General features: G+C 40.2%; 1 protein-coding gene across 2 annotated transcripts in view; it reads left to right on the top strand.

Moving 5' to 3' along the window:
* The first annotated feature begins 303 nt into the window (after positions 1 to 303).
* The window catches only part of LOC143849561 (Major facilitator superfamily protein), a 44575-nt gene continuing 28428 nt past the window's right edge, over positions 304 to 16450 (top strand). Inside the window, exons 1-3 of one of the 2 annotated variants that reach the window (XM_077358619.1) lie at positions 304 to 815; positions 895 to 1012; positions 9902 to 9977. In XM_077358619.1, the coding sequence (XP_077214734.1) occupies positions 581 to 815; positions 895 to 1012; positions 9902 to 9977 (429 nt within the window). In that variant the 5' untranslated portion in view covers positions 304 to 580. Of the gene's footprint in view, positions 816 to 894; positions 1013 to 9901; positions 10103 to 16450 lie in introns of both variants that reach the window. The other variant, XM_077358618.1, reaches the window with a different exon arrangement.

The raw sequence follows: 16450 nt of genomic DNA, 5'->3' as shown, positions 1-16450 counted from the left end.
CTGACTAATGATTTTGTCCCACGAATCCCACCTCGCGTCCAACTAGTGCGCCCCCTAGTATAACTCTAAATAGCAAATGCCTATTTGGATTGCAGGAAAAACATTTTTCATAGAAATTTTTTTCCTGGGACGTTTTTCTTTCCACAATTTAGAAGAAATTGACATAGATATGAGTTACTTAGAGCAATGTCATCATCAATTGAAGGTCCCTTTAAATAAAAACTTGAATAGTGCCAGTTCAAATTATTTTCTAATCCTCATATAATGGAAAAGTAGGAAATTCTGGAGAAGTTTTTCCTTTCCAAACTTTTCCTGCAATGCAACAGAGCCAAAAGTGCCACTTGTACGGTGGCCCAAAAGGATACTGTGGAGGGAGACTTGAGAAGTCCTTATATGAGAAAAGTCTGGGCGTGTTAGAACAATCTCAAAATTGCTGGACCACCATTTTATCCAAAATCTGATGCTGAGAGACGCTCTGTCTTCGATTCCTGCTTTCTTTGAATTGATCATAAACCATTTTTTCCTCAAATAGAGCGACGAGAGAGACCATTTCTTTTTTATCTTTGCCACAATTTCAGTCATGTGGGCAGCATCACTGCCATACCCTCCATCTCTACTGCCCATTAACACACTGTGGCAGTTAAAACCTAGACTTTTGGCTCCTTCTCTCAACCCAACAAAGCCTTTGCCATTTGGGTTTCATACTTCATTGAGAAACGTCCAAGTTTTCGCGGAAAAGAAGTCTCCACCAAGCTCTACTGAGTCTGAGACTGAAAACCCAATTCCTTTCCCACCACCCTCATGTCCCCCTTTGGGTATATCTTTCTGTCTCCCCACTCCTTCCCTTCTATTCTTGTTTATTTCTTGTTCTCATGTTTTGAGTCTTTATTGCAGATAATGCTAATGTTTCATCAAAGGAATATAGGGAAGGGATTGATTTGGGATGGTTGCCTGCTTTCCCTCATGTTATCTTGGCATCCATGTCCAATTTCATTTTTGGGTATCACATAGGGTGAGTTTCTCTTCTATTCCCTTCTTATACTTATGTGGTGTTTGTCATGCTTGCTTTAAATGTTATCACTTTTAGTCAGTGTGTCTTGTATATTTATGTGCATAAATACATGTGTATGGTTAGTTTCAAAATATGAAGGGAATATTTGGAGTTTCATTTTTTCCTTGGAACTTTTATTGTGTAGTTTTTCAAAGTCTAGTTTCACATCCTATGAGATAGAGACCCGCATGATTTCAGGAAAATATTTACATTGCGCGAGCTGAGCCTGGTCGTGACCATGGTTTTAGATTTCCCCGAAACGACTGAAATGTTTTCGTTTTCATCCCCACCAAAAAACAATCTCAATGAATTCCTTCCATATCATTATTTTCCGGCCAAAATTCCCAAAATTCGAATGAAATGCTCGGAACAACAGAAAAAATGGAAAGATGTTATGATTTGCATTTCATTAATGTAGAGAATGATATTTGGCAGGCAACATCATTGAGCTGCACATCAAAGTAACCGTATGATCTGTATCTTATGAAGGATGTCAAATCGGAATGAGACCAATGATACCTTATAACTCTATGTGGTATTGACATCTAGTCGGAGTCTTTGGAGGGGAGGCTGGTCATTTTACTCTTGTATACTTCATTTCATTACATTGTTCTTCTTTATTGACTTTACTATTTCAGACATGTGTGACAAAGCATGTCAGTAGTTGTTCGATGTCCTTCTCGCTCGCCCAACCCACTAGAGAAACCAGCTAATCGAGGCCGTGGAATGATTGAAGGGTCAGGGTTTCAAAATAGACTGATCCGTTACAGCTTTGAAGTTCTTCCCAGGGATGCAGAGTGATGGAAACTCCTATCAATCTTCGACTGCTGAGAAAGAACTGGGGTGCGGCAGGAAGAAATGGAATTCGATAAGTATAAACTGGTTTTCCCAACTGTTGCATAGAATCAGAGCCGGGTGGCTACGAGGAAACCGGCTTTCAAGGCACTCTGAAATCTTGTTTCTACGATCTCCCGTGGCAACATGTCGTAAGGCAAGGCCATATAATTCCGCCATCTCTCCCTCACCTCGAAGCTCACCCATCCTCTAGAACATTGTACCGATGACACACCCCTCTTTTGGTTAGTCACCCCAAGGCACTAGGGTACCCTATCGTACCTTAGGGGCACCCTAACCAATAAAGGCAATCGAAAGAACCGATATGGCTCTATTTGAAGGGCAAGTTTTGACTCGTACTGTATTAATAAGGGCGTGACCGCGGCGATACGGACTCGACCTGCTCCTACCAACCCGGGGCACCATAGCATGTCGGGGATAAGGCAGGACATACAGGACGTAACAACTCCCTTGGTTGGGGGTTGTGCCTCCCTGCCTTTCTATCGCTAAATAGTTGAGGAGGCCGATCACAACTAAGACCTACATATAGTCTAGTCAAAGTACCAGTGACGGTGACTTGGTTGCGTAACGTAATATGGATTCAGTCAGTGAAAGTCTGAGTGACGCTGTCTTCATCGGATTCAGGTAGCGAAAGTCCCTCCAACTATCCTGGATACGAACAAAAGGACGATTGGTTCGCCTAGAACAAGAGTCGGTTGCCTAATAGGAGTAGAAAAACTCAGTTCAAAGTATGTTGAAGACTAGATGCCCTAACGGCATAACAATCATATGTCACAACCAAGGTTTTAAATTTCGGTTTCGGTACTGATTTCGGACCCCACCGAAATCCGAAATTTTGGCGAAATCCGAAATTTCGGGCCGAAATTTGGTGAAAATAAAAAGATTATTTAATTCATTTCGAAATTTCGGACCGAAATTCCAAAATTTTGGAACAAAAACCGAAGTTTTGTAACATTTTTTAAAAAAATTATATTTTCTCGAAATTTCGGATCGAAATTCTCGAAATTCCGAAATTTCGAAATGGTTCTAAATTCTAAAATTGCGGCTGAAATTCCAAAGTCTGAAATTTCGGATTTCGCCAAATTTCGGATTTCGGTGGCCAAATTTCGGTTTCGTCCTCCACCGAAATTTGAGATTTCGGCCTAAATTTAAAACCATGGTCACAACACAGCTAGAGAATGTCGGCTTGAGTAGTGCAAACATTGGTGAGAATCCAATGCCCCGAAAACCTAAGGGTTCCTCCGTGAGGTTAGTCCACGGAGGGTGAGTCAGATCAGGCCTTGCATCTGTTTCCATATGTTTCCTTGATTTTACAAGATTTCCATTGAAACTGAAATGTATGGTTTCCGTGCCGACCAAACTAAAGTTGAAACCGAAATTTAAAACCTTGGTCGTGATAGTGCATACATGTGCGGTGTTGTGCTTCTTCGTGGGCCGTTTTTTTTTTCTTATATCTTATTACTCTTGCATAATGTAATTTATATTATCAACCTTATTTAACCTTATTTAATGATGTTTTAATTTAATCATTTTAGAACACCGATTAACCTCCTATTTGTTGAGATTTTATGATTAGTGGGCATGTGTTGTAAACACATACTTTGACTTTTAAATACATTTTTAGGGAAGCAATTTTGGGTGCTTGGTTTCTATAAAGGGTTCCTCTTCTTCAGAAAACGGACACAAAACCCTAATTCATAAGTGCTGAACATCTAACCGCACAACTCCCTTTATATTACCATATAAACTTAAATAAAAAAATTACATGTTCTATTAGTGATGATGGCCCCCATTATGACACACCCTTGTCGGATATGGGTCCAGAGAGGGGTCCTCCTGCCCAATCAACGTCAGAAAAGTTTTCACTCTCAAGTGGTTATTTTGCTTAATGATAACTCTCCCACATTTTCACCCTTTAGTTATCTTTGGATGAGTTGAGCTACATTCCAGTAATTAACTATAGGATCATGCATAATCTTTCTTGCAACACATACAAAAAATTTGATTTCATGATGAGTATGGTCAAATAAGTAAATCTCCAAACAAGATGGTTATATTGCTAAATGATGACTCCCGATCTTCCAACAATTTGATATTGGGTCCATAGAATTATCAATAGATATAGCCCCTAATGTACCTGTTTTTAAGAGTAAGCTAGTAGCATACTTCCTCTATGATAAGCTTATTGATGTTAGCCTGATTAGGGAAGATCGAAGATAGACTCGTGTGCTGTTCACAGCAGTAGGGTTAAGGGATAAAAGTATAAGGCTTGGGGTTTAATTGAAGGTTCTGTTGAGAAAAAAAAACACGTGTCTCTAGGAAGATTGGAAATTAATCAGATAGACTGTGATGACAGACTTTGGGACTGTGATGACAGACTTGGGGACTGTTATGACAGATTTGGAACTGTTATGATTGGATTGGGTTGTGGTGGACTGTATTATAGGGGAATTGGGTTTATGGTTGTTGTTGGCGAACTCGGGCTGTGAGTAGGTATTTAGGACTGAGGGAGAAGGGTTTAGGATCTTTGGACAGATCACGAACGTGTTCAAGGGGTTCAAGGTGGGCTGTCGGCTGTGCAAGATTATGGAAAATTAAATCGGTAGGGAACAAAGGTGAGAGCAAGGATGGTGATGGGCTCTGTTTTGATCAGTAATTACATCAGATTACAGATCAATAAAATAATGAAATATGTGCAAGAATTGAAGAACTGAAATAAAGAAGATAAATTAAAGAAGAGAGGAAAGTATGTAACATTTATCTTCTTTCCTCTCCTCCAGGGGTCTGAGGCAAGGTGACCCTCTTTCACCGTTACTTTTTGTTATTGTGGCAGAAACTTTGAGTAGACTATTGGACCCGGGTAAGAGGGTTGGTATTGGAAATGGGATTAAGCTGGGGCAGGAGGGTGTTGAGGTGTCTCACTTGCAGTTTGCGGACGATACTCTTTTGTTTTCTTCCCCTCAGGCAGTGCATATATTATCCTTGAGGGCCATCCTCAGATGCTATGAAATAATTACTGGCCAAAGAGCCAACTTCCGTAAATCCAGAATCTTTGCCTTAAATATTGATCCCCAGAGGGCTGCGGATTTAGCAAGAATTTTGGGCTGCCAGTTAGATCTCTTACCATCTTCGTATTTGGGTTTGCCGCTTGGCAAAGGGAGACCCCAAAAGTCCCTTTGGGATCTTATTGTAGAGAGAATTGAAAAAAGACTAGATCCGTGGAAGTGTAATGTAGTGTCGAGAGGCGGAAGACTAACTCTTATTAAGGCAGTTTTAGCTAATATCCCGATCTACTAGCTCTCTTTTTAAATGCCCTATGTGTGTTGTTGGCCGAATTGAACAAATTCAGCGAAGATTCCCGTGGGGGGATCAAGTGAGAGGAAAGGCATCCCTTTGATAAAGTGGAAAGAGGTATGCATGCCCTTAAAATGTGGATCATTTTGTTAAGCAAGGAATCACTGTTTGGCATGACATTCTTTGAATCAGCCACATTTTTAATTTGGGTTCAAGGTTCAGGGGTCTACTCTGAAGATCACATAAAATTCTGGGATGATGTTTGGTGTTCTGACAGCCCCCTGAAAGACATTTTTCCCTTTTTGTTTTTGGTGGCGGACCATAAAGATGCTTTGGTCAAAGAGTGCTTTGTAAGAAATGGGGATGGTGTGTCTTGGACACCGAGTTTCAGAAGGAATTTATTTGATTGGAAACTAGACTCAGTGGCAAGCTTTTTTAAGATTCTTGAAGGGTGCTATATCAAACGAGATGGGGAGGACAAAAGAATATGGATCTGGGACTCTACTGGGATCTTCTCCGTCAAATCATTCTACAACAATCTTGTGCCTCTTTCGGTACCCTCCATTGAAGCAAAAGTGTAGAAAATCCATGCTCCCCCTAGAGTGAGCTTTTTCTCTTGGGTGACTCTTAAAGGCCGAATCCAGTTTATGCGGAAAAGGGTGGGTGTGGTTGGTAGATCATTGCCCCCTCTGTATTGAAGCCGGGGAATCGATTGACCATATTTTCATTCATTGCAAAGTGGCTAGATCAGTATGGAGTGGTATCTTGTCCAGATTTAGGATAGCGTGGGTCTTTCCATCCAAGCTTTCTGATCTATTGGAAGCATGGCCGGCGGCCCCGTGGAGAAAGTGAGGCAAGGTGCTATGGAACTCGTCTTATAGCATCCTTATGGGTATTATGGAATGAGAGGAATGCTAGAGTATTTGAGGGTGTGGCAAAATCCTCTTACTTTTTGTTCATTAAATCTATTGCTCTGGTTATTGCCTGGGTTAGAACGCTCCCTATGTTTAGATTTACATCAGGTTTTGACTTGTGCGAGGGCTGGAAGGTGGTGTGCTCAAGTGTGGAAAGACGGGATTCATATATTCAGCCCTGGGCAGCTCCAGTGGAAGGATTGCTTAAGCTTAATTTTGATGGGTCTAGCTTGGGCAACTCGGGGCCGCAGGCATTGGTGGAGTCCTAAGGAATTCTAGGGGGAAGTTATTTGGGCCTATTCAAGTCCGGTTGGGACAGCAGATGCTAGTGGGGCGGAAGTAAGAGCGGCCCACTAAGGTATAAAAAGTCTTAACAGAGATTCCTTGGATATCACGATTGTGGAAGGTGATTCTTTGAATGCCATTCGGTGGTTGAAAAAATCTACTGCCCCTTCTTGGAGATTTCCCATTTCTTTGATGAGATTCAAGATGAGATTGATGAATCTTCTTTTGTCTTCAACCATGTTAGAAGATCGGCGAACAGTCTGGCGAATAGCATTGCTCGACAAGGAGTGGGGTTGGAGATGTTCGACTTCCTCCCTCCGTGATTGTGGTTATTTTTATTATTTTTCTTGTTTGTATCTTCTTTTTGTAATTTGTAGTTGACCATCTCGGTCTTCTCTCTCTTTGAATGAAATTGCAATCTTTCAAAAAGAAAGAGGAAAGTATGTAACCGATCTTCTCACTTAAATAAGGATGCTAGGATCTAAACCTGCAGAAACACCTATGGATCTTAATGTGAAAGTATTATGTGATGACGGTTCTCAATTTGAAGATCCCAAGGGGTGCAAACACCTACTTGGGAAGTTAATCTACCTTATCACTCGCTGTGATATCAACTTTTTCGTGGGAGTGATAAGCTGATTTATGCACTCTCCTACTCAACTACATTTTGAAATTGTATACAGAATTCTTCGGTATCTCAAGAGTGCTTCAGGGAAAAGCCTTATTTACAAAAAAAGTGATAACCTTGATGTAATCGGTTATTCTAATGCAGTCTGGACTTGATCATTATCTGATAGAAGATCTACTTTAGTCCATTGAATATTTGTTGGTGGGAATCTTATATCTTGGAGCAGCAAGAAATAGAGTGTTGTGCCTCGTTCTAATGCATAAGCCGAATAGAGGGCAAGGGCACATGCTGCATGTGATTGATGTGGGTAAAAAGTAAAAACTCCTATGAGTGAATTAGGAGTTGTAGCTGGTAAACCTATGGTGATGTTTTACGATAACCAAGCAACGATCTATATTGCTAGGAATCCAATTTTTCATGAGAGAACAAAGCATATTGAGGTCGAGTGCCACTTTATTCGCCGCGCGGTCATGAGCAAGACGATATGCATGCCATTTGTGAAGTCTAAAGATCAATTGGGTGATATCTTTACCAAAGCTCTTGCTAAGAGCCTGTTTCTCCTTCGCCGGAGCTACTCATCGTCGTCGTCGACAACCCCCCTCGCTGGAGCTTCCTGGACGCCGTCGCACGCCTCCGCCGCGACTTCTTTGTCACCACCATTATCCCGTCGGGGAGAAGATAGAAACCCAGAAGGGGTTTCGAAGTCTAATTCGAAGAGATAAAAGGAAAGCTTCTTTCCTTGTTGAAAGATACCCTTCTTCTTACCCAGACCACCCCCATGCTATAAAATAAGGTATAAACCTCCCCCCCCCCCCCCCCCCCCCAAAAAAAAAAAAAAAAAGGACAAAAAAGAAAAAGAAAAACCCTTAGACATGGTACGGGTCATTCAAAAGATAAAGGAAAGGCAAATCATCCAAACATCAAATAAGGGAAAGTTGCTTTTTGGATAAGCAAGAAAAGAGTAGGTAAGAGATATGGTCGTAGCATGCTAGGGATGAAGGCTTAATGTAGGTTAGGGTTACAAATTGTTAAAGTATACTTGACAAATCAAGTTTAATTAGGACTACAAGTTTTAGGGATATGTAATGGTACATGCTTGACGTTATTCATTTAGATTTAATGTTTATGTGATGCAGATAGTAGGCCAAAGAAGAGGCAAACTTGGCCAATATGACTTTTAGATATTTATTTCCATGTTATTTTAGTTTCCAGGATTTTTTTTTGAGAAGCCAATCAATCTTTATTCAATATTCATCAAAGTTAACAATAGAGCTGTAAATTGGCCTATAAACAGGCTTTTAAGAATCCCTAAAAGACTAAACTTCCTAATTCTAAATAACATGGAAAATAAAATCCTAGAAACTAAAATAACATGGAAATAAATATCTAAAAGTCCTATTGGGCAAGTTTGCCTCTTATTTGGCTTACTATCTGCATCATTATTGGGCAGTACCAATCCATGACTAGCCACAATAAGCTCAGCATGTGCTAGTATCAAATTTGGCTCAATGGAATCAGAAACAAGTGGCTCAGTGATGTTAGACTGACAACCCTCCTGATGATCATCATGTGCACTGAAAATGAGAGCTAAATTTGCCCAATTGGACTTTTAGATATTTATTTCCATGTTATTTTAGTTTCCAGGATTTTATTTTCCATATTATTTAGAATTAGGAAGTTTAATCTTTTAGGGATTCTTAAAAGCCTATTTATAGGCCAATTTACAGCTCTATTGTTAACTTTGATGAATATTGAATAAAGATTGATTGGCTTCTCCCCTCTACAGGTTTCTTCTCCTTCCTCTATTGCTGTTCTCTTCTCCCCTAATTTCTTCTCTTCTTTCCCTATTCTTCTTCTATTCTCTTCTTCCCCTACACTTCTTCTATTCCCTTCTTCCCCTGCTGTTCTTCTATTCTCGTCTTCTCCTTTTCTCCCCTTTCTTCTATTTCTCTTCCCGGTCCTACATCATTATGTTTTTGTTAAAAAATTCATATATTTTTCAATTTTTAAATACTTTCATTTGATTACCAAAAGGAGAAAACACTCTTTTAGGAAAAAATTGCCACCTAAATATAAGTGCAAATGATATAGGCACAACCATGTTTTGATAATAGGCACGAACTCAACATGTCTTATATGCTTTAACCAACTGTCAAAGGCTGCTGACAGCTTTTGGGAATTGTAACAGCTGGTTAAGTATATAGGACAATGTGAGTTCACGCATATTATCAAAACATGGTTGTGCTGGTATCATTTCCCATTATAAAGTGACTTTTAATTAAGAGAGTGTGTAATTTAGCTTTTGAAGCGAGCTTCTAGAAACCATGGTCCCAACAAAGTTACTGCATTCAATTTCCACCCCATTTTTCCTTTCGTACTTTGTTGTTGCCTTCTACCGCTATGAGTGGATCTGATAATCCATGGATATCTAAAGTGGTATATGTTTCTTTTATTAAATGAATGTTTAGTAAATGGGAATGTACTTTGAGTTATGAACTTGACTAATGCCCTGAGAAAATATACATAAAAGAAAGAGCACTGGCTTCATTCTCAGCATGCCACATACTTATATATTAATTTCCACTTGTTCTCTAGACCCTTGTTAGTTTTCTTACTCTTTGTTGGATCAAAATATAGGTTCCATTTTTACATTTTTGTTTCTAGATCCCCATTCCTTGTTAAATTTAAGCTAGTCTTTTTGGAGGTGAGAAGTTACCATATTTTGTTCCTTACTAATAAACTAAAATGTTTTGTCTCATTAATTTTTCCAATCAGAGAAAATTGATAACTGATAATTTCTGTCATCCTTATAGTAATCATTTCAAAATCAACTATATTGATTCAACTATTTTGATCACAGAACATATTTTGCAGGGTAATGAACGGTCCTATAGTATCTATTGCACGAGAGCTTGGATTTGAAGGAAATACCCTTCTTGAGGGTCTTGTGGTGAGCATATTTATAGCTGGTGCATTTATTGGAAGCATAAGCTCTGGCTCACTGGTCGATAGTTTTGGTTGTCGGCGCACGCTTCAGATTGATATGATACCATTGATTCTTGGGGCACTTCTGAGGTCATTTCTGTTGTTAAATTAAAACATTTCTTTACAAATTTGATAATAAAGAGTTTTCCTCCTGTTTTGAGTGAATTCTTTAGTCCATACCATTCTGATGAAGATCTGTGGAGAAATCTATTTTTAACAGCATAAGATCCAATGAGAGATAAAAGAAAAAATAAAAACTACGGAAGCGAAACTTACAGATCAGCTGCTAATGGCTCCCAAACTAGAGAAAATTATGGTGTACAACACTGTCTTTCCAAACACAATAAGGGTGGGCAAGAGTACAAGTGGTCATGATTTGTTCAATGTTATAAGCCATTCATTTGTTGGTCCAATCTATGGATTGGCCCTGCCTTAAAAAAAATTTCCCCATTTGCTGATTCTGATCCGGGTACTTTTGATCTGTAAAATGGGCTGTTAAAAAGTAAGAAGGAAATGGTGCAAATATCGTCACAAATCAGAGGTTTAGGATTGCTATGCCGGAGATTTTTGGTATCTGGCCGATCCATTGTCGGGCCTAGTGGATGAATAGTTTGGATCACCAAACCACTGGGTCCTACCTTTATTTTTGCTGCCTGTATTTTCCTTGAAGTAATACGCACAGACACCATATATCTTCTCCCCAAGCTAAAACAAAGACCGCAAATAGTGTGAAAGAAGAAGTGAAATGTCTTTTCTCTCAGAAGTCTGAATACATATAACATAACCTTTTCTTTCCCTTCCTTTTCCCTTTTATATGAAGCCCTAAAACAAAGGGCCCTTCACCTTTTTATCTCCTTCCCCGGAAACCAAAAAGTAAATAACCTAAATCTCTTTTTTTTTTCTACGTAAGCTGGGATCGAACCCCTGACCTCAGGATGGAAGAGCATAGTCTTTACCAACTGAGCTAGAGGCTGAGCCACTAGAAAAAGGGCAGCCCGGTGCACGAAGCTGAGCCCCTAAATAACCTAAATTTCTCTTCATTAAACATTAACAAATCCACAAACTACCAGTATTAACCGATCTTTAAAGAAAAAAGACTAAAATGGCCCTACTTTAAGTAACTAAATAAAATAAAAAACACAGAAATACCCTTGAAGTGACTTAACCAAATGATAAAATAAGTGTAATGATGATTTTTGGATGTGAAGGAGGGATCTCCAGAATAAAAAGTTCCTAGCTCCAAATGTCCATAGAACAACGAATCTTTTTTATCAGAACTAAAGCAAATAAAAACTTACCTTGAACTGGGACGTGTATTGTTTCATTTTTATAGGACTGACTGATTGAAGTAGGTTCTTGAAGAGATTACTCCTATCTTTTCCTTGCTGGTTTTTTGGAGGCTTGGAATGGATGAGCTACGATTATAATGTCTATGAAAACCGCAAGTCAAAACCCTAGAGGTGTGGCCTCAAAGATGCCCATACGCCCCCCACCCTTCTTCACCATTAGGGTTAGAGTTTTTCTTCTATAAATGGTGTTTGATGACGAAACTAGGGGCCATTGGGCCCATTTTTTAGAGAAAAAAGAGGGAAGTGATAGTGTTCTACTTGGGCTACACAACTTAAGAAACATGAAAATTTCTTAAAATGCCTTCAAGTGCAAGGTAATGCCTCATAGCATCCGAAGCCAATGTTTCAGTTTAGACCATTCCATCCAAACTAATTGTCTTTAGGTCCACCTTTTGCCTTCATCCCTATCGGGTGGTAATGCACTACGAGGGCCGCATAGGTAAACAATGTGTTCTAATGAGGTTAGATTCGATTTGACGAAGGAAAGCCTTCAGTTGATATCTCAAATTAATTATGTAGATACATGGTTGGAAAACAATGTGTTTAATGATGTTCTACTTGATTTGAAAAATGAAAACCTTTAGTTTATTTTTCAAAATAATTGTATAGATATATTCTATTTTTTAGAAATCACAAGCCACTCAAATGGTCGGTAGGTCACCCTTTAGTGGTTGAACTTGAATCTAATCAAATCTCCTAATACAATAATAATGATAAACTCGGCAGAGTAGGAGATTCCATTTTGGCCATTTAAATCACTTGCAAAGGCCTAGTTGTGCACCCAATACACTTTTTTTCCGTATTCGAGATCTCATTTCTAAAGAATCAAAGTATACAATAAAGTCAATTAGGAATGTTAGATGTATTCATGCCTATTAAAGGCAAACTTGTCATTTTGTATTATATCTTTAATATATAAGTGAAATCGTGGGTGGAGAGCGTAACTTTTGGCTTCTCCATTCACGCCATTCTCTGTTTCTCTTCTCTCTTCTCCTCTCCTTTCCTCTCTTCTCTCTTCTCCTCTCCTCTCCTCTCATCTTCTCTTCCTCCATTAAATCAATTAGAAATATAACATGGTTTCAAAGCTAAAGGTGAAAGTCATTCTTCCTTGTTAAAATGGACCATTATTATCTTCCTTTTTCTCCTTTTCTTAACCCTAGCCAAACCCCTTTTGAGTTTTTTCAATAAAACCCTAACTTCCATTCTTCTTCCTTAATCTTTTCCCTCAAATCATCGTAATCCTCATCCTCTTCTCAATCGCCCACCCCACGCTCTACCAACCCTAGCTACCTACCCCCCCATCTCTTGTTTTCTCTTCAAGCCCCCAGCCCCCGACCCTACCCTCCTCCCACCTTAGCCGTACGCCCTTTTTTACACCTCTTTTGAGTTTTTGCCCTACTCTTTTCCCCTTTTTCCATCCCAAAACACACTTGACTTTTCACCCTAACCTAAAAGTTCCCAAATGTATTTTTTCTCTTCAACGTAACCTTGCACTCCTCCTCTCTCTCATTATTTTTCTACTCTTCTTGTGTTGCTATCTCCCCTTAAGCTCACGTTTTCTTCAAATCAGTCCCTAATTCTCCCTTTCTTTATGTTCTAAACTTGTTTCTTATTCTCTTTTATTCCATTATTGGTTCCGGGACGTTAGTTGGTGGTCCTACTTTATTTCTACTATGTTTGTTGGGTATTATTGACCCTTTATTTGTCCCGGAACCGCATCTTGATGTATACAAAAGTGATTATTGGTGGCTTTATTTATGGATTTGTGATTGTTGGTGATATAAGTGCACGTCACCTATTTGATGAAACGTCTGAGCGACTTTTTTGTTTGCTTTGGTAGTGTGATCGGTTGTGTCTTGTTACTTGTGTTGGTTTTGGTGATTGGTTTGTAGTTGTTATTAGTGGTGACATCATTTGCTGGGTCTTCCGTTGGTGACCTCGTGGTGGATCTATGTTGATCGATTGTTGGTGATTTGATTTTATGGTCTTGGTGGTTCATTGGTGGTTCGTTGCTTCTACGCTTTGTTGGTTGGTTGCTTCTACACTTGGTTGTTACTGGTGCTCGGTGGTTGTTGTCGGTGGTGAATTGGTTGTTGATTGTTGATAGTGGTGTTGGTTGTGGATTTGTTGGTGATTGTTGGTGGTTGTGTTGTTTGTTTGTTGTTGTTGGTTGGTGGTGACTGTGGATTTGTTGGTGATTGTTGTGGATTTGTTGGTTGTTTCTACACTTGGTTGTTGGTGTTGATTAGTGGTGGAGTTGTTGGTGATTGTTAGTTGTTGGTTGTTAGTGGTGATCGTTGGCTGTTGTCGGTGGTAGACTGGTTGATGCATGTTGGTTGTGGTGTTGGTTCTTGGTGGCCGTTGGTTTGTTGTGATTATTGTTGGTGTTGTTGATGGTGTGGAGCTTTTGGTGATTGCTGGTTGGTGGTGATGATGGTCTTCCCGGGTTGGTGATTGGCTTTTGTTCTTTTTGGTGGTTGTCAGGTGTTTTATGACATTCCTATTGTTTTTGGATTGATATTGGGGTGATAGTGTTGCCTTCTCGTATATTAGTGGTTTATTGATATTAGTTGTTCTCTACATTCTTCTTGTGGTTGCCGACAATTGTTGTTATGGATCGTGGCCGTGGTCATGATTCAGGGGGAGGTCGTGGTTGTGGATCTCGATATTGTACCCACTGTTATATGGATGGCCTCAATGTTGACTACTGTTATGATTTACATCCAATGCTTCGCCCCTACCGCTCTACTACTACTTCTGTTGTTGCTTCTGATGGATTTCCCTGCTCCTGTTGCACTTGTTACATCGGCCCCTACAGACTCTGCTTGTCAATCATGCTGAATATGAGGAGTTTATCCGCCTACGTGATAGAGGCAAGCAGCTCATTGCAACATTCGCCCAGGCAGGTAGTTTGTCTTGTTTTCTTTTCTGGCTCTGCTTCTGGATCATTACTCATTGATTCAAGAGCATCTCATCACATGACTGGTAATTTTAGTCTCCTTACTTCTTTCCAGTCCGCCCCTTGTAGTGCCCCTCATTTTGTGACATTAGTAGATGGAACTACATCACCTGTCTCTGGGGTTGGTGTAGTCTCCATCTCTAATGGCCTTCGTTTATCTTCTCTTCTGTATGTTCCTTCATTTCCTGTTAGTCTATTGTATGTGCGTCAATTGACAAAAACTCAAAACTGTTCTGTTTCCTTCTTTCCCTCTTATTGCCCCTTTCAGGATCTGAAGACTGGGACGGGCCGTGAGATTAGTAGCTTATACTATCTTGAATTCGAGACCCGCAGTTGCTGCCCTTCGTACTTTTGTTGATGCCTATCAGTGGCATTGTCGTTTGGGCCACTCTCCTGCCGAGAAGCTTCACAAGTCTCCTTTTATTAGTAGTTCTTAGGGCTGCAAACTAGCCGAGCCGAGCCGAACTTTGGGGTGTTCGTGCTTGGCTCGCTTAGTTTGAGCGTCGGCTCGTGTTCAGCTCATGTTCGTGACGAGCTTTTTACTGTGGGCTCGTGTTTGGCTCGCCAAAATTCAACAAAGCTCAAGCTCGGCTCGTCTCGGCTCGTTTAGTAAACACGAGCCGAGCTTTTAGTGAGCCGAGCCGAGCCAAGCTCGAGCTTGGTTGGGTTCGGGTTCAGCTCGTTTTGTAAACACATCAAATAAAAACCATTAAGTAATATATATATATAATATATATAGTAATATAACGAACATAATCCGAGCTTTAAAGCTCGGCTCGGCTTTATGAACCGAGCCTAAAAAGTTCACGAGCTGGTCCAAGCCGAACTATACAAAGCTCGAGTTCGGCTCTTTTATTTGACGAGCCTAATTTTTGGGCTCAGGTTCGGCTCGTTTAGCAAACGAACGAGCCCGAGCCGAGCTTTTAATGAGCCGACCCAAACATGTTCGTGATCCGGCTTGGTTCATTTGCAGCCCTACTAGTTCTATTGAGTCGTTTTCTTGTGAGTCTTGTGAGTTGGGAAAGCACCATCGAGTGTCTTTTCCTTCATGCGGTATTCGTCGTTCGTCGAGTCATTTTGAACTTGTTCATTCTGATGTTTGGGGTCCTTCACGTACTATCTCTTTCTATGGTTTTCGATATTTTGTTATATTTGTGGATGATTTCTCGCGTGCTACATGGTTGTTTCTCCTTAAAGATTGTTCTCGAGTTTTTAATGCATTTTGTCGCTTTTACTTTGAAATTGCTAATCAATTTAAATGTTCTATTTCTTGCTTGTGCACTGATAATGCCAAAGAATATTTCTCTACTTGTAATGGTTTTCAGCAATTTCTTAAGTCACGTGGCATCATCCATGAGTCTTCCTGTGCTTATACCTTGCAGCAAAATAGTGTCGCTGAGAGGAAGATACGATACTTATTGGATATAACTCGCACTATCATGTTCTAGATGCAAGTACCCAAGGTTTATTAGGGTGATGCAGCCCTCACTGCTTTCTTCTTAGGGAATCGTCTCCCTTCTTCCGTTTTGTTTGGACAGACACCATTTTCTGTACTGTATCCATTAGGTGATCCCTTTCCCTTGATCCTTCGTGCTATCGGTTGTGCCTGTTTTGTTCACAAATTAACTCCTGGACTTGACAAACTGGATCTTCGAGCTGAGAAATATATCTTTTTGGGTTACTCTCATACTAAAAAAGGATACAAGTGTTATAGTCCTAGGCTGCGGAAAACCTTTGTTTCCGCAGATGTCACTCTCTTCGAGGGTACTCCCTACTCTTCTGATCCTCCTCTAGCTCCTGTTGAGATGCCCAATATGCTACTTTCGCAGCTGCTCGGGAAAATCCTCCAGTGACGACTACTACATAGACCACATCAGGCCTCCTATCTCTGAGCCGAAAGTCTACACATGTGGAGCACGTCAGGTTTTCTTCCCACTACCAGGCCATCATCTCCGCCCACTGGTCCTCTTCCTCAGTTGGATGATTCTCCATAAGGTACTTCTCCTGGTGCCTCTGGTTCTCCTATCACTTCTCGCACTCGCTCTCGTACTGCTGCACATCCTATTTCACAGTTTGTTTCCTATGAGCATCTTTCACCCTTGTTTCGTTCTTCTGTCTCTAAAATATCTA

This window comes from Tasmannia lanceolata, unplaced genomic scaffold (assembly GCF_043159265.1).
Source record: "Tasmannia lanceolata isolate RefF3 unplaced genomic scaffold, GAP_Taslan_0.1 ptg000018l, whole genome shotgun sequence".
In the NCBI taxonomy this organism is placed as follows: domain Eukaryota; kingdom Viridiplantae; phylum Streptophyta; class Magnoliopsida; order Canellales; family Winteraceae; genus Tasmannia; species Tasmannia lanceolata.
This window is presented reverse-complemented; position numbering and strand designations above follow the sequence as displayed.